Below are 24051 nucleotides of genomic sequence, written 5' to 3' on the forward strand. Positions count from 1 at the left end.
TGATAATCCTTCGTGAGTTTTAGGTACTTATAACTCTGGAGTCACTACCTCCAGTGACAGAAGCATTCACAGGGTCTTAAAACTGAAGGAAGTCCTGCAACCACTGAAGAGAGATACAGACTTGACCTATCTTGAGCTGTGGAGTTATAGTAGATTATTGGGATCAAAAGATGTGTTCTCATAGGGGCTCCTGGATTGACTCAGTCGGTTAGGCAGCCGACTTTGGCTCAGGTCATGATCTCATGGTTCGTGGGTTCGAGCCCCACGTCGGGCTCTGTGCTGACAGCCTGGAGCCTGCTTCGGAGTCTCTGTGACAGAGACTCTGTCTCTGTCTCTCAAAAAATAAATTAATTAATTAAAAAAAAAAAAAAAAAGATGTGTTCCTATCTTCTCATGTATCTGAGGACAGTTTCTCTTTTTTTCTTTTTCTCCCCTCCCCTCTGCCCCCTCCCCCCAAAAAAAGGATTGCTCAGATATCTAGGAAGTCCATGGTTAGAGTTCATTTGTTCTGATGTGACTATGTTCAGACTTTGAAACAATGTATCAGGAATCCTGTCTGTCCATTTCTCCACTGTTTTCTTCTGTGTGAGTTCTAGTCTCGGAAAGGTTTTCTCCAGATGGTGGCTAAGATGGCCTGAGTGTATGCCTGTCAGCTTCACAGCCCTCTATGTATGTTGGGACTCTCATCAGTTGAGGAATAGACAAAGGGAGCTAAATCACTGTAGCCATGAGAATTTTGGACTCTGATTGGTCAGTTTTGAGGTTTCATGGACATAAAACCAAGCTTATTGGAGTTAACTGCCTTTTTTTTTTTTCCTTTTTAATACCAGCTGGGATAAAGGGTATGGTTAAGTTTGCTAAAACAAACTGGAAATAATTTATATATTCAGTTCCATTGCTTCTGCTTCTAGCTCATGTGAATTATGGTGAATACAGCTCCCTGCTTTCGGCTGTTTTTCATCATTGCTGTTGTAGATTATGACTGTGGACAAAGAACAAAGCACAGAAGTGGAGGCTGCATCTATTAGGTCTTGGCTTCCCTTCAATCTGCAGCCAGGGTTTTCTGTAGTTCACATCCACTGGCTTCCCTTTCCCCATTAATAAATAATCTTACATTAACATAAAATTCAGATACTGTTTTTAACACATGTAGGCATAAATACATATTTCTCTGACCTCCTTAAAGTCTCTAAGATGAAAATTGTGAAATCTGTTATTTATCTATTACGCAGTCCTGTGCTTTGATTTCGTTTTTCCATGCTTCTGATCTCTGCTTACAGTAGCAAAACGTTCTTCTGGTTTTTCATGGTTGGACAATCCAAACGTTGCAAGGACCCCACAAACTTAGGAGTCAAACAGCTCTATAACGATAGCTGTATGAGATTAATGTCTTGATGTTTTTATCAATTGTATTGTCATCTCAGTAGTTGAATTTACCCAAAACTTTTTTTTAACCCCTATTATGCAGGTTTTGTTTGCTGACTTGCCATACTATTTATTTTACTCTTAATTTTATTTCTATAGATACTTCCTAGAAATTAAAGTGTTTTTTTTGTACATTTTAATTATTGGCTTTATTTCGATATACCAGTTACCTCTTGCTATGCGTCAAACCACACATAAAGTTAGTAGTTTAAAACAAGAGGCAGTCATCTCATTCTGTGGATTAGCACTTTGGGCTGGGCTCAGCAGAGCAGTTCTGCTGATCTTGCCTGGGGTCACTCATGTTTCTGAGGTGGGTCTGGCAGTTCACCTGTGTCTGGATGACCCAAACTGGCCTCACTCTTCATGCCTGGCATTTAGTGCTGGCTGCTGTTTAGGGCATCTCATTTCTCCTCCACACGACCTTTCATTCTCCAATAGTCTAAACTCTCCATATAATGATAGAAACATGCCAAGAGGTGAAAAGCAGAAGCTGCAATGCATCTTGAGTCCTGATTTTCCAAACTTACACTCTGTCACTTTCACCACATCCTCTTGTCATAGCAAGTCTGTGGGCCAGCCCAGATTCAAAGAATGGGAGAATAGATGGCCTAATGATAGCAGGAGCTTTGGATAGGGAACTGTACGAACTTGAGCCTGTAAGTTGTCACACTAATCTCTTTTTTTTCCGAAACCCTGGTTACTCATTTATGTAAATGAGCCGTGAGGGAGATATGTGTGCTGCAGTATGTTTCATAACTTTTGACCACAGTATTTATAAACAGTGGTTTTAAAAAAAAAAGGTAGTCAAAATTTAATGACAATACAGGAAAACACTAGAATAATTTAAGTACCAGAGGTATAAATCACTAGTCATTTAATGTTTAACTTAAAGAATAAGAAATATAGTGAACATTTTAATTATTTTATTAATTTGCCACCAAGCAAGTGATTTAGTTTTAAGAAAAGGGAAGGAACCAATTTTTACAGTGTACTCACAACATAACTAGCACTAGGCTTATGATAAAACTAATTTATTCCTAAGTGCAATTTTACAAGATGGACCCTGGTTTTTTCCCACCATTTTCAGATGAGAAAGCTAAGGTTCAGTGATTTCAAGGAACTTCCTAAGGTTACCTAATAGGTAACATGGCTGTAAGTTGCATTCATATCTTTTTGACTCCAAAGCAGATACTGATTTTCTCATTTGGCTTCCCAGCATAAAGTATTTCTTTATCATAAAAGATAAAATTAACGAGTAAGTTTTAGTAGACGGTACATTAATTCCTCTCATGTATGTTACCACCATGCAATTATTAAATCTGGCGATTTGATGAAGAAAGACCTGTTGTCCTGTGTTTTGAATCACAATTGTATGTCTTAACAAACGAAGTGAAGAATTTTATTCAAGATGCGTGCTGAACACCTTTTATATGATATAGCTCTCACAGTATTGCTCTCTTACAATTATATTTTGTAGTTACAGTAAAGAAATAATACCGAAAACTAGTAAAGAAATCTCTTTTTCATCCCCTGGAGTTTTATAAACTATGTTTGTCCTATTTAGGAAGCGCTATAGAAATGAAGGGAGTCCTAGCCCTCGTCAGTCACCTAAGCGCCGGCGAGAACATTCTCCCGACAGTGACACCTACAACAGTGGAGATGATAAAAGTAAGCAGAATCTGTTTTCTGTGTTTCTGTATCCACATTCCTTTGTAACCATGAGACCATTCTTTGGCATTAACAGGAAATGATGAAGTGAGATTTAAAATTTTTCTTGCTCTGCTGCCTCTGAATATCTCATGTGACTAAAGTATATGTTAGGAATACAGTTACTTTATCGTAGGGGCACGGTCATCTCCTGTTGGTAGTAAGTCCATATTTTTAGTGAAATTATTGCCATTTTTAAAGTTTTAAAATGAAAAGTGAGAGGCTGGGCTATTATTATTTCTGTGTAAATGCAACGTTGTTTACCTGGTGAAAGTGTGATTGCTTTCATCTTTTTGTATAGATGAAAAACATAGACTCTTGAGCCAGGTTGTACGACCTCAAGAGTCTCGTTCTCTCAGTCCATCACACCTTCCAGAAGACAGGCAGGGTAGATGGAAAGAGGAAGATCGTAAGCTGGAAAGAAAAGAGAGTTCAAGGCGCTATGAAGAGCAGGAGCTTAAAGAGAAAGTTTCTTCTGTAGATAAACAGAGAGAACAGACAGAAATCCCGGAAAGCTCAAGAACTCGCCCACAAGACATGATGGGACACCACCCGTCTGACGAGCGAGACGCATCTGATCGAGCTCATGATGAGAACAAGAAAAAAGCCAAAATTCAGAAGAAACCTGTTAAGAAAAAGAAGGAGGAGGATGTTGGGCTAGAGAGGGGTAACACAGAGACAGCATCTGAAGACGGTCAAGTATTTTCACCAAAAAAAGGCCAGAAGAAGAAAAGTATAGAGAAGAAACGTAAGAAATCCAAAGGCGATTCTGATATTTCTGATGAAGAAGCCGTCCTGCAGAGTAAGAAGAAGAGAGGCCCGCGGACTCCCCCTCTAACAGCCAAAGAGGAATTGGTTGACATGTCCAATGGTAAGGATGGCGGTCTGGAGGGTTCTCAGAAAAAGGAAGATACGGCGTTCAGCGACTGGTCTGACGAGGACGTGCCTGACCGGGCGGAGGTGGCGGAACCGGAGCGCGCCGCCACGGCTGCCACTCCCGGAAGGACTCCCTCTCCGTCCTCTCTTCCTCCCCCTCCGCCTCCCGCGGCCGCCGCTTCTACCACCGCCTCTGCTACTCTCTCCTCTTCTGCCTCCGCCGCCTTCAGCGCGTCCGCCACCAGCCTTTCCTCGTCTGCCGCTCCCACCAACAGCACCGGTGAAGACTCGCACAGGAAGTGCCATAGAACCCGCGCCGAGAAGGTGGAGGCGCCGCACGTCACTATAGAAGATGCGCCGCACCGCAAGCCGCTGGATCAAAAGAGGAGCAGCAGCCTCGGCAGCAATCGGAGCAATCGGAGCCATACATCTGGGCGTCTCCGCTCCCCGTCCAATGATTCTGCCCATCGAAGTGGGGATGACCAAAGTGGTCGAAAGAGAGTACTGCATAGTGGCTCGAGAGATAGAGAGAAAACAAAAAGTCTGGAGATCACAGGAGAGAGGAAATCTAGGATTGATCAGTTAAAGCGTGGAGAGCCCAGTCGAAGTACTTCTTCAGGTAATAAAATTGAATTCTAATCTAGCCAGTGCTTCCTGTCTTAGTGTATTTTATACACTTTTCTCTTTTATACAAATTGCAACTTTAACGTAAATGAGACATTGGTTACATTATATACTGCCTTAAATTTTAAGAAACTTCAAAGCTTAACCATGCCACCAGAATGTTACCTGTTACGACATTAACACTAACATTATTATAATAGAGGTACGTTGAGTGACGTCCATCAGTTTGCTATCAGGATGTTAGTAGTACATCTTGGCAGAGGGCTCAGTATTCAGGTTCCTTACTGATGCTTGAAATTTTAACCTTCCTGCTCTTCCTCCTGCAGCCAGTGCTTTTTCTTTTGACCACAGAAAATAAGATAGGGGATAGGAAGAGGTCAGATGATGAAGTGATCAGTTCCGTTAATGCTTACCCATTTTATGTATGTATTTCTTGGAAGATACTTTGTGGTTATAGTGGAAAATTACATGTTCCCTTGCCTTTTACATATTTTAATTAGCACTTTACAATTTTTCCTTAAAATGAGTTTCTTGAATAATTGGGACTATGGAAACATCAAATGTAAGTTTTAAAGGACCCTAAAATGAAGCATTTTTTTTTCTTTCTTTCTTTCCCTTCTCCCTCCGTCCCTCCCTCCCCCCCTCCCTCCCTTCCTTCTTCCTTCCTTCCTTCCTCTCCCTTTTTCTTTCCTTCTCTTTTCCTTCAATTGAAGTAGAGTTGACATACAGTGTTAGTTTCAGGTGCATAACACAGTGATTTGATACAAGTATGGCGGCAATGAAGCATTTTATTTCTTACCTTGTGTAAACTCTTTGTATATTTATTTTAGATCGCCAGGATTCAAGGAGCCATAGCTCAAGAAGAAGTTCTCCTGAATCAGATCGACAGGTCCATTCAAGATCCGGGTCGTTTGATAGCAGAGATAGGCTTCAAGAACGTGATCGATATGAGCATGATAGAGACCGGGACAGAGAGAGGAGAGACACAAGACAGAGAGAATGGGACCGAGATGCTGATAAAGATTGGCCACGGAACAGGGACCGAGATAGATTGCGGGAACGAGAGAGAGAACGAGACAAACGGAGAGATTTGGACAGGGAAAGAGAGAGACTAATTCCTGATTCTATGGAAAGGGACAGGGACAGGGACAGAGACAGAACTTTTGAGAGTTCTTCTCAAATAGAGTCTGTAAAACGCAGTGAAGCAAAACTGGAGAGTGAACATGAAAGAGACCTAGAAGGCACTTCCCGAGACTGTCTTGCTTTGGATAAAGAAAAAATGGATAAAGATCTAGGATCTGTGCAGGGATTTGAAGATCTAAACAAAGCGGAGAGAACTGAGAGTGTGGAAGGTGAGTGCCTTGTTGTCTGTTATCTGCTCCATTCCTTTTCAGGTTTCATAGGAAATAAAGTATTTTCTTGTGAAGGTGTTCTGATATGCATAAGGAAAAGCCCTGTGATATTTCAAAAATGTGGTCCCCTGATTTGTACTATCATGGTATACTTGGTTCAGATTCACCTGAATGAAATAAAAGGTAGATGCAGTAAAAAATAGTTATCACCTTCTTTTCTTAGATATTAAAAAAAAAAAATCATAAAAATGGAAGTTATTTCTTGGTTCAGAGACAGATTCAAATAACTCTTAGTGATTCTGTTTTCCAGGGCAGTTGAGAACAAATACACGAAACAGTCAACACTCCCTGAAAATGCATTTCCCCTTTGGCCCACTAAGAGCCAGCCTCAGCTGTGGGGAACATCATTGTTCACTGCCTCCACTCTCTTCTTTACCCCCAGTCTAGTCCAGACCACTCATGCCTCTGAATTCTCGCAGTGCACTGCCCTCCAGCCTTCTTTGTGCTGCCTCTTCCCTTTGCTTGGTAGATGTTTGCCCTCTTATCTTCCCTTATTCAGACTTCATTTCCCAGTCTGTGCATCATTTCCTCCGTGAAGCCTTCTCTGCTAACGGTACTTATTCAGGTTGCCATAGCACCTTGTCTATATGTCTTTTATAGCATCCCCACGCTGTACTACAATTATTTTTCCTTGGTTTTGTCCCCACTATACTCTACTCCTTTGTTAGGGACCATAGCTTTTCATTTCTTTATCATCAGGACTATAGCAAGGATGCAGTAAATGGTTGATGAATGAAAATATGTTCTGCCTGTGCATATATATACCCACGTCTTATTCTTTGGTGAATTATATAGGCTAGCTTAACAAGAGTAAGGGCTTCCCTGAAAATTGTCCTGGAAATTCTGCCTCCTTGGGATTGTCCAGTTCTGGTACCAGTGCTTAACACCATTGTTCTGATATCAAGCCCTCAAGAAACTTCTAGGATACTTATATATAAGCAGCAGTTATTTCACTATTCTTTTTATTTGTTGTATTATAACATTGGGCCTAGAGTAAATGCACATTCGTTTGAAACTATAAACATCTTTACTATCTCTTGGTTATCTGATCAGATATGTTCCAATACAGCATCTGTTATATTTTTTTCTACTTGACAAAAACATTTCTATCTCAGTGTTTCCTCACATTATGTTTTCATCTCAATTTTGAGTATAAATAGCCTCAAATCCTGAGCCATAGTACTAATGGAGGTATAACCTTGGAGTGTAATTGAATATAATTGAACAAATCATAATAACTCTCTTGTGATTGGAGTCAGTGCCCCTCATCCCTAAAATACAGCATTCACTGGTTGTGATCACACATAACATAGCATCGAAATTTATAGGTGAATTACCTACTGTGAGATGAAAAATTTTATTCACCTAAAGTAGGAAAATGAGTGGGATAAACTTGAAAAAATACAAATCCTATTATATGCTTTTATATGCTTAGATGTATATTTGTAAAATGAAGTCATTAAAGTTGATTACCTTAGAAGTGAATTGGGAGATTATTCTAGAACATAATAGAAAATTATAGAATGACCAGAAACATCTCATAGTTTATTATATTTTATTTGCTGCAAATTTATACCTGTAAAGCATACTGTTGCATTTTGCTAACCTAGTGTTGTAAACTCAGTAAAGTGTGTGGATAACTGATTAGAAATATTAAACATACTCTGTAGTTACAGGGTACTTTTCAGTTCACAACTAACTCACTGGGTGACAAAGCCTAACCTAAGTAATTGAGAAAGATTGGTAAGATAAATATATGCTAGTGGTACCAACAAAATATTTTTAAGTTTCTTACAGCATTCTCTTTAAAATTGAGTTGGGATAGGGAGATGAATTGGGAGGTAGAGGGAGAATCAGCGGCAATTTTTCAAATAAATGTAATTATTAATGTTTACAAGTCTTTTAAATTAATGAGTTTATTTAAGTAAAGAAATTACTACATCCTTTTGACGTTAGTAAATTTGTCTGGATTTACTTCAAGTTTTATTATAAAAACATTAACATACAGAAGCAAAATTAATAAGTTAGCGGTACCTTTTGTCACATTTTAATTGTAATCTTATAACTTGTTTCGGTATTGCTGTTTTTACTGTGTTCTTGCACTTAAAATTTAATTTTCCTTTTGGAATATTAAGAAATGTAGTTTTCTAAGGAAAAAAACACTCTTCAAATATTTTAGTGTGCACAGCCTCTTCCTCTTTGGTTTCACTTAAATGTCCCTCCCGTGTGCTCTTTGACATGAGATAAATCTTTCCGAAACAGGAGATGACGAATCCAAGTTAGATGATGCACATTCATTAGGATCTGGTGCTGGAGAAGGTTATGAGCCAATCAGTGATGATGAACTAGATGAAATTCTAGCAGGTGATGCTGAAAAGAGGGAAGACCAACAGGATGAGGAGAAGATGCCAGGTAATCATTTACAAAGGTGGTTGAACGTAAAAATGACCTGATTTTTGGTATTAAGGCATTGCTAAGTAATGAAAGGCAGAATTTTTCTTTCTATGTTTTATTTGAGACTGAAAGGCCAATACAATGAAAATCACAGTCTGTATGGTCAGCACACTTTTAAGTCGACATTGCCTACGAATTGGACAGGGTCTCTTTTAAAATAGTCAAATTCTAAGATTTCCGTTCCAGAAGTTGAAATTCATGTTCTATAACTTGGAATCTAACTGAATACTGATTGCCCAGCAATGTTCCGGATGGTAGATGTATGGTACGAAGCTTCACGGTTGTGATGCCACAAGCCAACTGCTGAAACGGTCATTCAAAATTTATAGTTGTTGAAATTACATTAATGCAAGATCTATATACCTCTGTCAATTTTCTCAACTCAGTAATTATCTTCCCTTGTATAGTATAGAACCGTACACTCCGCCAGAGCTTATTCTGGTGACCACAGCCTGAAGCAACGTCCCACTTAGTCTGCTTGTTGTAATTTATTTGAGGGAGAGAGAGCCCACACGCGTGGGGGAAGAGGCAGACAGAGGGGGGGAAAGAGAATCAGTAGGCTCCAAGCCCAGAGCCCAGCGCGGGGCTGGATCTCACCATGGTGGGATCAGGACCTGAGCTGAAATCAAGAGTCAGATGCTTAACCAACTGTACTACCTAGGCGCCCCGTTATAATTTTTTTTTTTTTTTATCATAGTGAGGGTCTTTGTTTTGTTGGGGAATGTAAAACGTTAAAATTTTATTTTGACTTAATTTGTTTTGTATTTCACAATTTTCTACTAATGTAGAAGGTACGTATATCTTTTTTATTATATGTTATTAAATAGAACATTACCGTTCATTTTTTCAATTGTCCCTTGTCAGCAGATGGATTATTTGTTCGCAGTATTAAATTTGGAGGAATGCGCTTGGGTTTTGTTTGCTTGCCTGTTATCTTTTGGTGAGGTTTTGTGTTTTTTTTTGTTTTTTTTTTTTTTACTGGAAAGGTCCTTAGATTCTAAATATTAGTCTTTATAGTAAAGCTCTCATTTTAAGACTGTTATTTTTCATTTAAAACACTTGTTACTTAATGCTTTCTATGTTTTGCAGTTTCTGTTTATCAAAAGATAACAAGAATGCTGTTTCTTGATGTAAAAACAAAATCCCATTCTTAACTTTTTACAGATCCATTAGATGTGATAGATGTGGATTGGTCTGGTCTTATGCCAAAGCATCCAAAAGAACCACGAGAGCCTGGGGCTGCCCTCTTAAAATTCACACCTGGAGCTGTTATGCTAAGAGTGGGGATTTCTAAAAAGTTGGCAGGTTCTGAACTCTTCACAAAAGTCAAAGAAACATGTCAGAGACTTTTAGAAAAACCCAAAGGTAATCCCATTCTACTTTGTGTAATGTCTGCTGCGACTTAATTGAGATGCCTTTGAAAAGGGTTCTTTGTTTTCACATAGCACTCCAAGTGTAGGAACTTTTTTTTTTTTTTTTGAGGAATCACTTGATATTCAGTATTAAATCTTTTTCAGAAATTTAAAAAGGAATTTTGACTCTGCAAATTAAAGCAAAAAAGGTGCAGAAATAGCACAGTAAAGTTCTTAGTCGTGTTCCCAGAACTAACCAGAGCAGAGCCTGGAAAAGTGGGCTTCGTTCGTATCTAAACAAATTGGGTGTCAAGGCAACCCTTTCCCCTGGGAAATGGGGAGTTCTACCCATATGCAAATGCCTAGGTTGAGCCTTTAACAAAGGGGGTAGAAGCTTGGTGTCTGTGCCAGATAATCTGGATTCCTAAATAGGCACACACTTACCAGCTACTCTGTGTTAGTGTCACCATTTGTAAGCTGGGAATAATTACCCCATCAACTTCATAAGATTGTTAGGAGCAGCAAATGAGGTTTAAGTAAAATACTAAGAATGATTCCTGACATGTGGTGACACTTAATAAATAGTGACTACTACTATTTAGTTTGAAAATAGTTCCATATTGATTTTAGACCTTATTGCAACAGCTTTTCATTACAATGGAAGGGGAATGACTGGGTGGTAAAAAGAAGGAAGAGATAAAATGTGAAAGCAACGACATTTAATTTTATGTCATGTTTGTGAGAGTAAAGGTTTAAAAATTAAGATTTTTACTAATACAAAAATGGAAAAAAAAATTTTAATGTTTGAGAGCGAGAGCACGCGAGCAAGCGGGAGAGGGGCAGAGACAGAGGGGGAGAGAGATTCCCAAGCAGGCTCTGCACTGTCACAGCGGAGCCCAACATGGGGCTCCAACTCAGGAGCTGTGAGATCATGACCTGAGCTGAAATCAAGAGGCAGGCATTTTAACTGACTGAGCCACCCAGGCTCCCTGAAAAAAATTGTTTTATTACTTTCATGTTTTTTCTTTCAACTGTTAGCATAAGCAGCAAAAGTCTTGATTTTAACACGTCCCAATAAATATAGAATGAAACATATGCGTGAAACATATAAATTATTATGATTGTGAATATGTGTTAACTTGACAAATGACTGAACTCCTAGGTTCCTTCCCCCCTCTTTCTGCCTTGTTTGGTTGGCTCTTTGACCTTAAGCAGGTAACTCCTGTGGGTATTAAATAATGGAATGAAAGTCCTAAGGTCTCACCCACCTCTAAAGCAGTTTGCTCCTATGACTTTGCTACCTAGGAAATATAGTTTGGCCATAACCTGATGACATACGTCATAAAGGGGGGTTAATTGTTGCTCACCAATCAGACCTCTCCTAATTAGAGAACAAGAGAACTGATTCAGGATGCTGAGTATACGTTTCCTAAGGAATGGGACTTTGTATACTGCTGTATCCATTGTATAATGACCTGTTCTTACTGATTATGCTATTATCTAGAACAGTATCTGACACACAGTTTCAAGAAGTATTTGTAAAATAATTGGTACTGATTTTTTCTATCCTATTCGGTCTATTTCAGTGTCCCAGTACTGAAGAAAGTATATCCCTATCCCATTTGTAATTTTAAAAACACTGTAAACTTTATAAGTATACCGAAACTTAAATTGCCCTTGCCTAAGTTTTCTGTGTGGAGTGTGATAGATTAAAAACAAGTAAGGCAGCATCTGTCTGGCTCAATCGGTAGAGACTGCAACTCTTGATGTCAAGGTGGTGAGTTCGAGCCCCGTGTTGGGCACAGAAATTACTTAAAAAAAAAAAAAGTCTCTTGAATAATTTTGTGGTAATCATTTCAAAACCACGAAGAGACTGGAAGTTTGGGCGTGTTATACTTTCTAGGGAGGTGCGCAAGTGTGTGTGTTGTATTCTTTTGTTAAAGAAGAGAACGATAAGCATTCCAATAAAAAGAAATTTGTCATCATGACCATTGTTCCGAGAAGAAGGTGGGCTCAGTGCACATTTCTTCTGTATTTGTATCTACAGTGGAATGGTAGTTAATATTTTGGGGGTTTTTAGGTTTTTTTAATACTACGTGTTTGTGTCTATGTCACTGCTTGCCTGAAGCATAGTTCTATCTGAATCACCTGAGGGACTGCCTTTTTCCCATTTAGGTATCCTGATCCAACTGTGGAGATTCTGTAGATGCAGTGGTAGAACCCTGGCACTGTATTTTAGAAAGCTCCTCAGATGATTCCGATAGACACTGAAGTTTGCAAACTGGTTTTGAGCTTTTTCTTTATATTCATTTATACTTGTCTTACATTCTGTACCTTTTGACAGGTATATGACCTGTTGACTAGATATATTACATGAGACTAGTTTCTTGTTAATTCTCTAATCTCACTGTGCTTTGCAGTTCAGGAAATGGAAGTGAAACAGTCAGATGTGTCTGTTGTGTTTTTACTGGGTGATATTTACCATTTTCCTTTGTGGACTCTAACAATAACCTGTTTGATTATGTTGTCATAGAAGCAGTATCTGGTAGCTGTTGGTACTTCTGGCCAGCTTGTAGAATGCTAGCTGTGAAGTTTTACTGTGTTATATTTTTGGATTACTGACTGGCCCTGTTCTGTTATTTTGACTTCTTATTTAACCCAACCTCTTTATTTTCCATCAAACTTTATAAAAATAGAAGAAGGAGAGATTTAAGTGTTTCCTCCCTGTCTTTGCATGTTGTAACTTAAGACTAAGTGATTTTTATGTATACATTGTTTTCACAGTGACCAAATCTACGATAAAATTTGCTGGTTGTCTTAATACCTAATCGTCACTCACCTGATTTTTTTTTTAAGAGATCACAAAAGGTAGTCGTATTACTGCAGTTGAATGCTGCTATAATAAAGTCCTGACATCTATTCCAGGACTTTATGCGATAGTTGATGGTAAACAATATACTGAATTCGATTTCACTAATTTTAACTTCCAACCTTTCTTCCCAGTAATAGACAGTAATCAGTGTCTAAATTCTTTCCCCCTAGGCTACTTGTCTTACACCTTCAAGTGGCTATCTGAATATTTATTTTTGTTTGAGATTAGCAACATAACCACATGTTCAAGATCTTTCACAGAGAATATGTTGCCTCTTGAATGTTTTCATTGCAGTATGGTTGGCACACGGTGTTACCATCGGTGTCAGTTGTACAGCAGTGATTCACCAACTCTGAGGTTATGCTCTGTTCACCCTAAGTATAGCTGCCATCTGTCACCATGCACTGTTACAATACCATTCACTGCATTCCCTGCGTTGTACCTTTTATTCCTGTGGTTTATTTATTCCATTACTGGCATACCTTTTAGCTCATCCCCCACCCTTCTCCCATCTGGAAACCATCAGTTTGTTCTCTGTATTCATTTGTCAGTTTCTGCTTTGTTTTTTCAGATTGCACATTCTAGCTTGATATCTGGGATGGTGATCCCTCTAACACTGTTCTTTTTCCACCAAGATTGCTTTGTCTATTTGGGGTCTTGTGTGGTTCATACAAATTGTAAGATTGTTTATTCTAGTTTTGTGGACATTATTGGTATTTTGATAACAGTTGCATTGTGTCTGTAGAGTGCTTTCGGTAGTGTGGACATTTTAACAACATTCTTCCAATCCATGAGCGTGGTGTGTGTTTGCATTTGTTTGTATCTTCAGTTTCTTTCATCAGTGTTCTATAGTTTTCAGAGTAAAGGTCTTTCACCTCTGTGGTTCAGTTTATTCCTAGGTATTTTATTATTTTGGGTACAATTTTAAGCAGCGTTGTTTTCTTAATTTCTCTGTTACTTCAACTTTGTTTCTTGTAACATTACCTCTAGGAGTTTTTTGGTGGAGTCTTTAGGATTTTCTGTGTACTGTATCATGCCATCAGCAAACAGTGACAGTTTTACTACTTTCTACCAATTTGGATGCCTTTTATTTCTTTTTCCGGTCTGTGGCTAGAACTTCCAGTACCGTGCTGAATAAAAGTGGCAAGAGTGGGCATCCTTGCCTTGTTCCTGACCCTAGAGGGAAAGCTCTCAGTTTTTCATCATTGAGTATGAGGTTAGCTGTGGGTTGCTCATATCTGGCCTTTTTAATGTTATGGTACATTCCCTCTAAACCCACTTTGTTGAGTTTTTATCGTGAGCAGCTGTTCAGTTTTGTCAAATGCTTTTTCCTCACCCATGAGGTAATACGATTTTTATCCTTAGTTTGGTTAATGTGGTATATCCTATTGATTGATTTGCATATTGAACCATCTTGGATCTCTGGAATTAATCCCCCTCAATTGTGGTGAACGGTCCTTTTAATGTGTTGTTGAATGTGGTTTCCTAATATTTTGTTGAGGACTTTTACATCTGTGTTCATCAGAAATATTAGCCTATGGTTTTGTTGTCTTGTGGTGTCTTTGTCTGGTTTTGATATCAGGGTAATGCTAGCCTCATAGAATGTGTTTGGAAGCTTTCCTTCCTATTTTGGGGGGAATAGTTTGAGGTGACATGGTGTTAACTTATTAACAAGCGTTTGATAGAATTCACCTGGTTCTAGACTTTTGGTTGGGAGTTTTTGATTATGACTTCAGTTTTGTTACTAGCAATTGGTCTGTTCAGATCCTGTTTCTTCTAGGTTGTCCAAATTGTTGGCATATAATTTTTCATAGTACTCTGTTATCCTTTGTATTTCTGTAATGTTTGTTACTTCTCATTTCTGTTATATTTGACGTGTTTTTTTTTTTTCTTGATGACTCTCAGTTTTGTTTCTCTCTTACGGAGAACCAGCCTTTGGTTTCATTCATCTTTTCTATTGATTTTTTTAGTCTCTGTCATTGCCGTGGTATTTATGATTTCTTTCCTTCTACTCACCTTGGGCTTTGTTCTTTTTTTAATTCCTTTAGGTGCAAGGTTGGATTGAGATTTTTGTTTCTTAACATAGCCCTGTATTGCTATAAGTTTCCCTCTGAGAACTGCTTTTGCTGTGTCCCCAAGATGCTGGACTGTTGTGTTTTTATTTGCATTTGTCTCCATGTATTTTTTTTTTCCTCTTTGATTTCTTTGTTAACCCATTGGTTGTTTTGAGTAGCATGTTGTTTAGCCTTTATGTGTTTGTGGGTTTTTTCTTGCTTTTTATTCTTGTAATTAATTTCTAGTTTTATACTTTCATGTTCTGAAAAGATGCAGGATAGGATTTCAGTTCTCTTAAATGCATTGAGACGTGTTTTGTGACCTAATAAGGTATATATGCCTTTAATATAAAATAATTTTCACCAGCATTATGATAAACTTAATGGAATATGTAAGCAGCCAGCAACACTTTCCTATTTTAGGAAAACTTAATGCCTGTTTGTTTTTATTGAAAGATGCAGACAGTCTTTTTGAACATGAACTGGGGGCTCTCAACATGGCTGCACTACTACGAAAAGAAGAGCGAGCAAGTCTTCTTAGTAATCTTGGGCCCTGTTGTAAAGCGTTATGCTTCAGACGGGATTCAGCAATCCGGAAGCAGCTTGTTAAAAATGAGAAGGTACTGTTTCCTTGGAAAGTATGGATGGTATATTTTTCATTTGATTGCTTTAAGGTGAGATTAAGGTCTCATTATCTGCTTTTAGGAGTTTGGTTTCCTCGTCTTTTACGCATGGAGAAAGAAGAATTCTATTTTGTAATGGTTTTCATTTTACTTCAAGAGGATTGATGAACGTTTGTGTCGCATAGCAATTTGTTATTCAAAATTTGATGCATAAAGAGTTTTAAATAGTCTCTTTCTGTGAAACGTTTCCATTTGTGAAAAGTTTCTCTAAGTAAATTTCTAGTATGTTTTATTATCTAAACTGAACATCAGAGAAAAACATTTTCCAGACACAGAGTGGTGAGGATATTTCTAGGAAGAAATAGTGTCTATGAGAATGTACCAAGCCAGAAGAAAGGGAAATAAATACAGGTGAGTGTATGTAAGCATTTACTTAAGAAGAATAAAATAAAACATAAAGTAGTAGAAATTAGATTTGGAAGAGATCTGATCATGAGAAATTGAAAATGTCTAAACTTTAAAAAGCGTAAGAGAGTTGGTTTAAAAGGTTAGAGAAACTTTCATTAGCTTTTTACCTGGGGACACTGAAAACAACATTGCTAAAGAAAAAGATTCGCATTTGCAGAAGAAATTAAATTCATGAAAAACAGAGGGATGAACTCAACTGCAGCGATTAAAATGGAAACAGATACAAGGAATAGGAAGCTTTTAAAGTCTTCCCTAGTTAAAGGCCTGGCTCAGAGTCACTCCTGACAGAGTTGCTACAGTCATTCTCTGCACTCCCATGTCATGTACTTCATGTGCTACTTAGTTTTCTCCTCATGCGGTTGCCTAGGTGCCCATTTCTCCTTGCAGCTTTTCTCAGCTGGAAATGTCCCTAAGAGAATTGAGTCCTAGTTAGCCTTGTAATGGGTCAGCTTCTCTTGTAAGTGTCTACAATGGTACGACTTGCTTCCATCCTCAGGCGTTGAAGTTGAAAATTTTTCTGTTTGCTCAAGGAGAGGACTTGGGTTGAAAAAGGCTGCATGTTTTGCAGTCTCCCCAGAATCCTGCCTCTTTTTCATAAAAAATATATTGTAACATTCCCCGGTTCCTCCTCTAATATGCCATAGTGCCTCTCAGAAATTGTGACAACCAAAAACGCCCTTGCAGAATTCTCCTTGAGAGCCATTGTCAGAACCTTGTAATCCTTCAGTACAGGGCACAGACCATTAACTAGCATGTGACATGTTATAAAAAGTTATAGTGGCACAGTATTAATGTCTTAAATGATCCACCTGAAGAAAGCATTGTGAGCTTTTCTGATTGCTCAGCGTTAAAAATTTTCACACAAAACCTGACGAGACCCAGCTGAAGAAAAATTAATTTCAGATATAAGAGAGCCTCATGAAAGATGTTAAGAAAAAAAGAAACCTCTTTAAAATATATAGGTCTGTAAAAGCAAAATACAGAATAGGACCACTCATCAAGGAAAATGGTACTTGTTATCAGATGATGAAAAAAAGTGGAAAGCCAGTGAACTCATATTTTGGCATGGTCTTTAGAGAATGATTTTTAAAATATATAAATTATACATATCAGAAAAGATAGTTTAAGGATACCAAGAGAACACTTAGCTGCCTTAAATGAGCTGAAGTCTCATTTGAGTATTGTAGTATTAAAAGAATGTATAGAACTGGTAGCAAGCAGAAGGAAGGAAGGAATACCACAAGAAATTAATAGAAAAATTCTGAAGAGATGAAAAAAACTAATCCAAGTCTCATAGATATTAAAAGGATAATACTGTAAACAGCTCTATGCACATAAATTCGACAGTTTAGGAGAAATGGATCAATTGCTCTAAAATCCACAAGCATCTTTGAATCGTCTGTGTCGGTTTGCTTTGGTCTGGTTTTTATTGGAAAAGAAGCCTCCACTCTCAGATGGTTTCACTGGCAAAATCTACCAAATGTTTAAGTTAGAAATAACACCAATTCTACATAATTTCTTCCAGAAAATTGAAGAGACAGGAATCCTTCCCCACTCATTTTATGAGGACAACAACTACTCGGATATCAAAACCAGAGTAAGACATCACAAGAAAACTACCGATCTATATCACTCATGAGCATACACATAAAAAATCCTCAAAACTTGTAAATCAAATCCAGCAATATATAAAAGGAGTACTGCACCGTGACCAAATACCATTTATCCTCAGAGTGAAAGGCTGGTTTAATATGCTAGTTTAGTATTCTAAAATTATTCAATGTGATCCACATATTGACAGACCGAGAAGAAAAAATACCTAATCCTGTCAATTGATGCAGAAAAAAACATTTGAGAAAAATCAGCATTCCTATGCAATAAAAATTCTTAGTAAGCTGGAATAAGAAAGAGTCTTGACTCGCATCTCCAAAAACCTGTAGCTAACATCGTACTTAAGGGTAAAAGTTTGAAATATTTCCCGGAGAGGTCAGAACGAGGCAAGGCTGTCCATTCTCACTACCCCTATTCCACATTTTACTGGGAGTTCTAGCCAGTTCAATAAGAAAAGGAAGTAGAAGGCATACAGATTGGAAAAGAAGAGGTAAAACTGTATTTACAGACAAGATGATTGCCTACGTGAAAGTTTTCAAGGAATTTATCAGAAACACTCTCAGAACTTAAGAGTGTAACAAGGCCACAGGATACAGAGCATGCGTAAAGCAATTGGATTTCCATATACTAACAGTGTATAGAAGCACCTGGGAACTGAAAGGTAGGAAATACTTTTTAGTGGTTCCCCAGCAAAAAGTACTTAGATACAAATCTAACAGAACATGGTGCAGGGTCTGTGTGCTGAGAACTATGAGACCCTGACATAAAAAATCAAAGATGACCTGAATAATGGAGACGTACATCTTGTTCATGGATTGGAAGACTCAATATAGTTAAGATTGTAATTTTCCCCAAATGGATCTGCAGATTTAACACAATCCAGCAAAATTACAGCAGTGTTTTTTTTTTTAAGATAACAGATTCTCAAGTTTACATGGAAAGTCAAAGCAACAAGAATACACAGAATAGTTGTTTAAAAAGATGAATACAGTTGAAGGACTCAAAGTTCCCAGTTTTAAGACTGCCTGTAAAGCCACAGTACTCAGGATAATGTGGTCCTGGCACCAGGGATGACACACACCAAAACCAATGGTACAGAGTCCAGAAATAAACCCATAAACCCACACAAGTAGGACTAATCTACCGGGGGGGGGAGGGGGGGGACTAAAAATGGGTTGTTTTTTTAATTGAACTTTTTATTTTGACATACCTGTTCTTCATCAAAATGTACAACTTCTGTGAAAGAGATGAAGACTGAGAAGACCAGGATACTGAGAGAAAATATCTGGACACCACTTTTTGGGGAAAGGACTTATACCTAGAATGTGTAAAGGACTCTGAAAAGTTAACATTAAAAAAAAAAAAAAAGGCAATCCAATTTTTTTAAACGGGCAACACTTGAATGGACGGTTCACCAAAGAGGATCTGTTAATAAGCCCATGAGAAGATGTTTAACATTTTGAGCCATTAACAAATGCAGATTAAAAATTAAATGAGATACCATTGTGAACCTGTTACAGTAGCTAAAAACCAACAGCAACAAACCCCGTAGCAAGGATGTAGAGCAGTTGGAACTACCACGTGTTACCGGTGAGAATGCAAAATGGTACACCACGTGGGAACACAGTGTGGTGGTTTGGTGAAATGAATATTCACTATATGACCCAGTAATCCCTATTGCCAGGTTTTTACCTTCGAAAAATGAAAACTTACATTCATATAAAAACCTGTCCACAGTAGCTTATAGCAGGTCTATTCATAATCTCCAAAAACTGGAAACAACCCCAGTGTTCTTTACGTAGCTAATTGATAAACTAGGACACATCTGTATAACTGGTTGCTAATTTATAAGAAAAAATAGCCAAACTGTCAGTAAGTACTATCAACAATATGGATTAATCTCAAAAACACGATACTGAGTGAAAGAAACAAGTCTCTAAAGATCATATAGTGTAGGATTCCATTTATTTGATGTTCTGGAAACGGCAAAGCAATCACAGAGACCCTATCACTGATTGCCAGGGGTTAGAGTTGGGGAGAGGGTGTGAACACAAAGGGAGTTTTCTGAATGATGAAACTTCTCTATTCTGATTGTGGTCATGGTTATGTGAATCAGTACCCAAGTGTCAACACAGAAGTATGCATAAAAAGTCAGTTTTCTGTATCACAACATGTATATTTTTCAACGCACATGTAATCGAGGAACCACTGTTCTTTTAAGGATCCTAGAAAGAAGAGAAATGGCAGAATGCCCAAGATAGTCAAATCTTACCTTCTTTCATTTATGAACACACTTGGAGAACATTTAACAAAATTTTATGACAACTTCCAAAAATGCTAATGTAGCCTTAAATTACAGTAATAGAGATAAGCATTTTAACAGAAGGGCGGTAGTACTTTCTTAGTGGACTGCAGTGATCAGCTGTCTTCTAGAGAATTTGTTCACTCCTAGAGCCCACGTTCTACAGACAGAACATGGACAGACCAGAAAGGAGTGCGAAGTGCTTCTCCTCAGAGGTTTGAAAGGCTGTCATGTAAAGTAAGACTGAATTAGTGTTCAGCCCTATATGAGATTTTATTTCAACATGTTCAAAAACGTGCAGTGATTGCTGTTTGTTTTGTCATTGGAAATAAAAACTCATTGATGACCTGTCAGGGATTGTTGAAGATTCCAACTTTAGGCAAGAGATGCCCCTCAAAGCTTTCTTTTCTAAGATTTCTTGAATCCGAAAACATTTCTTAAGTTTGTCTTTAAATATCCATCCCAAATTAATTTTTCTTGCCACTTTAATGTTTTTTGTTAGAGGTTAACCTGCCTTTGTCAACTTGTAGCATACATTTTTTTTTAAATTTTTTTAATGTTTACTTTTGAGACAGAGAGCATGAACAAGGGAGGGTCAGAGAAAGGGAGACACAGAATCTGAAGCAGGCTCCAGGCCCTGAGCTGTCAGCACAGAGCCTGACGCGGGGCTCGAACTCACGGACTGTGAGAACATGACCTGAGCCGAAGTCAGACACTTAACCGACTGAGCCACCCAGGAGCCCCTCATCTTTTAAAATTTGTTTTTGTTTTCTTCAAATAGGGCACCGTGAAACAGGCTTACACAAGTGCTCCAGTGGTAGACAATGAATTACTGCGATTGAGTCTTCGGTTATTTAAGAAGAAGACTGCTTGTCATGCCCCAGGACACGAGAAGACTGAAGATAATAAACTCTCGCAGTCCACTGTCCAGCAGGAACTGTGTGTGTCTTAGGACTGAAGTTAAATGACATTTTTGGTACTCTCTTCCTTCAAGATTACACATTCTTTTTCAGAGTTCTTTGGTTTGACAAACATTCATAACAAAGGCAGAAAAGATTTGTCAGCCATGGTAAAAGGGTGAAGAACAACTTTGATCTAAAGTTTAAAGACACTAGTTTTGGCTAACTTAAGGTTTTACATAGATTTTTACACAGTACTTGATATTCATGTGAAATAATGTGAAAACATCTAGATTTAGTTTATTCTGTACTTTTTGTTAAAACTGAAGATTTTGGAAAAACGGTTGCCACTGGGCATGCAGCCTATGAATATTTTTTATGAAATGGAGCCACTGACTTATGTTCTGGATCATCCCTACAGAAATAGATTTTATTCAGAAACGTCATGTTCACGGAATGAATGCACACTGCAGTGCAGAGCTCTTGAAGGCGGATGCTGGTCCTGCGTGCTGTGTTTGGGGGCAGACCTCCAGCGGGAGGTAGCCAAAGTACTTTTTTCCTTTCTAAAGTTCGGAAAAAAAAAATTTACTAATGGGTCTTTTTTTTTAATACATGTGCGTTGTTACAATGTATATTGGATGTCTTTGGATTCTAAATGGTTTTGTTATCAGAAAATGTCTACTGTTTTTATTTTTAATAAATGTACCTTTCCTTGTTCTAGATTTACTTTGCTCTTCATTGATCTTATTCCTAATGTTCTGAGACATTTGTCATCAACATTGCATATTTCATATTTCACATTTTACTGCTCAAGTAAATAATGCAGTAGGAGTTGAGGAGAGACTTCAAATACAGGTCAGTAATACTTGAAACAAACCAAGAGTGAACAAACCTATGTCATCTGAACTTTAAAATCCTACCGCTGAATTTTTCAGGGCTATCATCTTCGATTACATTGAACTGTCTAGCCGGTAATATGTAAGATGACTTAATTTTTTTAAATTACCATCTGTTTTATTCTGTGTATATTTCTGTAACTCACGAAGAGGAGTCTTAGAAGGATTTGAAATGCACTCCAAGCTGCAGAACGTGTGGGCAGACAACAATAATAAAGGAAACCAGTCAAAATTATAATTTTTTTCACTGGCTCTCACAGGTTTTTGCTCAGACTGTAATTGGTTGCCTGTGTCAGTAGTTTTGTATCCTCTAAAGGTAACAGTGTTACTGATGTAAAATTCCTGCTCATTTCAAGAAACGTTCATTGTACCCTTATTTAAGATACTGACCCAGCAAAGGAAATGGTATTATTTTCAAATGACTTTGAAAGCATGTTTAAGAAAATGGCAAGGGGGGGGGGGGGGGGGGGGGGGGGGGCGGGGGAGGATGGGAGTGTCACTAGATTTTCCTGGTGTCTGTTTCCTTTTCTAATTGGTAGATATTTTGAATAAAGAAGAAATTCCTTACTGACCCTGGAGAATAAATATCCTTTAATAAAACACCAACTTCCTAATTATAGTAGCTATTATTTGCTATAGCACAAACAGTTCAAGTCCTAGAACTTCTGTTTCCCAGAAACGTGGAATATAACAGAAAATAATGGTTTTCTTTAGGAATGTTCCACAGGTTATTTATTTACAGAATGAAAACTGTACTTAAATTTGCCATACAATGTGTTGCCTTTTAGGATTTGAGCATCTTTTTGTTATGAAAGAAAATTTTAGAGCTATTCCTCTGCACACTTAGCCACAGCATTCAGAGCTGTTGAGAATGTACTGTTAAGTCTCCATTTTTTTAATTCAAATAGTCTACGTAGTGCCAAGCATACACCCTTAGAGTTCTTTTTTACCGAGCTTTCTGTAAAAGCTCTTGGATGCCAGTTAAAGTCTCAATGAAAGCAGTCGTCCTGAAAGCAGCTGCTCGGCTAGAACTGATTTGCTTCTACAGTTGAACGTGTGTTGCCTTCTAAGTGATGGGTCAAGTTTGTCCATTTGCCATAACCCCACAACTGGACTCCAGCTGCTGGTAATAAATTGGCAAGAGAACGTGTGCAATCCAAAATAAATGAGAGTAAACACCTATTACTGAGTCAGTTCGGTTTTTTTGGCAGCTATCCTGACCATTTCTTAGAGGATTGTACTGACTGATAATAAATAACTTTGTGTTTCATAAACATTTTGTAACCATCCCCACCTTGTTCCTTGATATGCTGCAAAATCTAACTTGTCATTTCTCTTTGTTCTGTAACTGCATGCTATCTTCCTTACCCTACCTACGCCACAACTGCATTAGGATTTTATGACCTCTCTTTATTAACTTGACATTTTCTGCCATTGGCAGAATATCTCACATTGTTTCTTACCGTCCAGTTGGGTAAAGATTGTCTGTATGGTCAGTGATGCTTTTAAGTCTCAGAAAGAAGAGCCAGCATCTGAACCTCAACTGGTTATTTTAAAGGGTATGTGGTTTCTAGTTGAAGATGGTAGTACAAGGTGGACCCTAAACTCAACCTCCTCCCACAGATCTACAGCTGTGTACAAAGCAATTTTCTCTGAAAACAAAAAGCCAGCTGAGTGGACTCCTACACATTGAGCAAAAAAACCAACGACAATACCAAACAACAAAACATACTGAAGCAAGTATGAGAGGCTGAGATAAATCCCATCCTCCGAATGGAGACCCACAATCGGTCAACCGACTGTGCCACTCAGGTGGCCCCGGAGACCCACAATCGGGAAGGAACGCCCAACCCTGAGCCTCTCCCAAAGGAGTGAAGAATTTGAACTCTATATCTTGCATCTGACTTTTAAGACCTGCACCTGAGAGACAAGCCCACAAAGCATCTAGCTTTGAAAGGCAATGGGGTTTTATCCATGAGACCCCCCCCCCCAAAGGGTGCCGATGGATTCACCCATCCCCGGGCCCACTGCAGAGGCAGCTGTCTGAAAAGGGTCCAGACTTTCCACAAAAGAGGCTTGTTTATCTTAAAGCGTTGGCCTAATTTAAAACACATCTAGGGGCCTACTGAAATAACCCCCAACAATGGAGGCCAGCTCTGCCTCATCCCAGCTCACTGGTATCTGCAATTTGTACACTCATCTGGCACCCCAACTTCTGTGACTGCTGCTCAGAGGACACCTCTTTGATGCTTGGCTCTGGTGGCCAGTGGGGCTTACTGGGGAACCGTCAGGGTTGTTACAGGGTTTTTAACTGACTACCACCCCCAGGGCACAGCAGGGAGGCAACAGCACCCCCTCTTTCTGTGTAAGTGGCCCATTAGCTTATCTTTTGTAACTGTGGCCTGAGGGCAGTCTTCTAACTAAACATGTTTGAGGCCAAATGTAATCCTTGGCTGAGACCTGGCACGGGTTGGGG

General features: G+C 38.5%; 1 protein-coding gene across 9 annotated transcripts in view; it reads left to right on the forward strand.

The window, feature by feature from the left end:
• ZC3H13 (zinc finger CCCH-type containing 13) overlaps positions 1-21401 on the forward strand; it is a 97871-nt gene extending 76470 nt beyond the window's left edge. For all 9 annotated transcript variants that reach the window (XM_019826636.3, XM_019826634.3, XM_019826627.3 and 6 more), the window contains 7 exons: positions 2990-3093; positions 3434-4627; positions 5463-5984; positions 8307-8456; positions 9663-9863; positions 15233-15396; positions 20562-21401. In XM_019826636.3, the coding sequence (XP_019682195.3) occupies positions 2990-3093; positions 3434-4627; positions 5463-5984; positions 8307-8456; positions 9663-9863; positions 15233-15396; positions 20562-20732 (2506 nt within the window). In that variant the 3' untranslated portion in view covers positions 20733-21401. The remainder of the gene's footprint in view (positions 1-2989; positions 3094-3433; positions 4628-5462; positions 5985-8306; positions 8457-9662; positions 9864-15232; positions 15397-20561) is intronic.
• The last annotated feature ends 2650 nt before the right edge of the window (positions 21402-24051 follow it).

The sequence above is a fragment of the Felis catus genome, chromosome A1 (assembly GCF_018350175.1).
Source record: "Felis catus isolate Fca126 chromosome A1, F.catus_Fca126_mat1.0, whole genome shotgun sequence".
NCBI lineage: Eukaryota > Metazoa > Chordata > Mammalia > Carnivora > Felidae > Felis > Felis catus.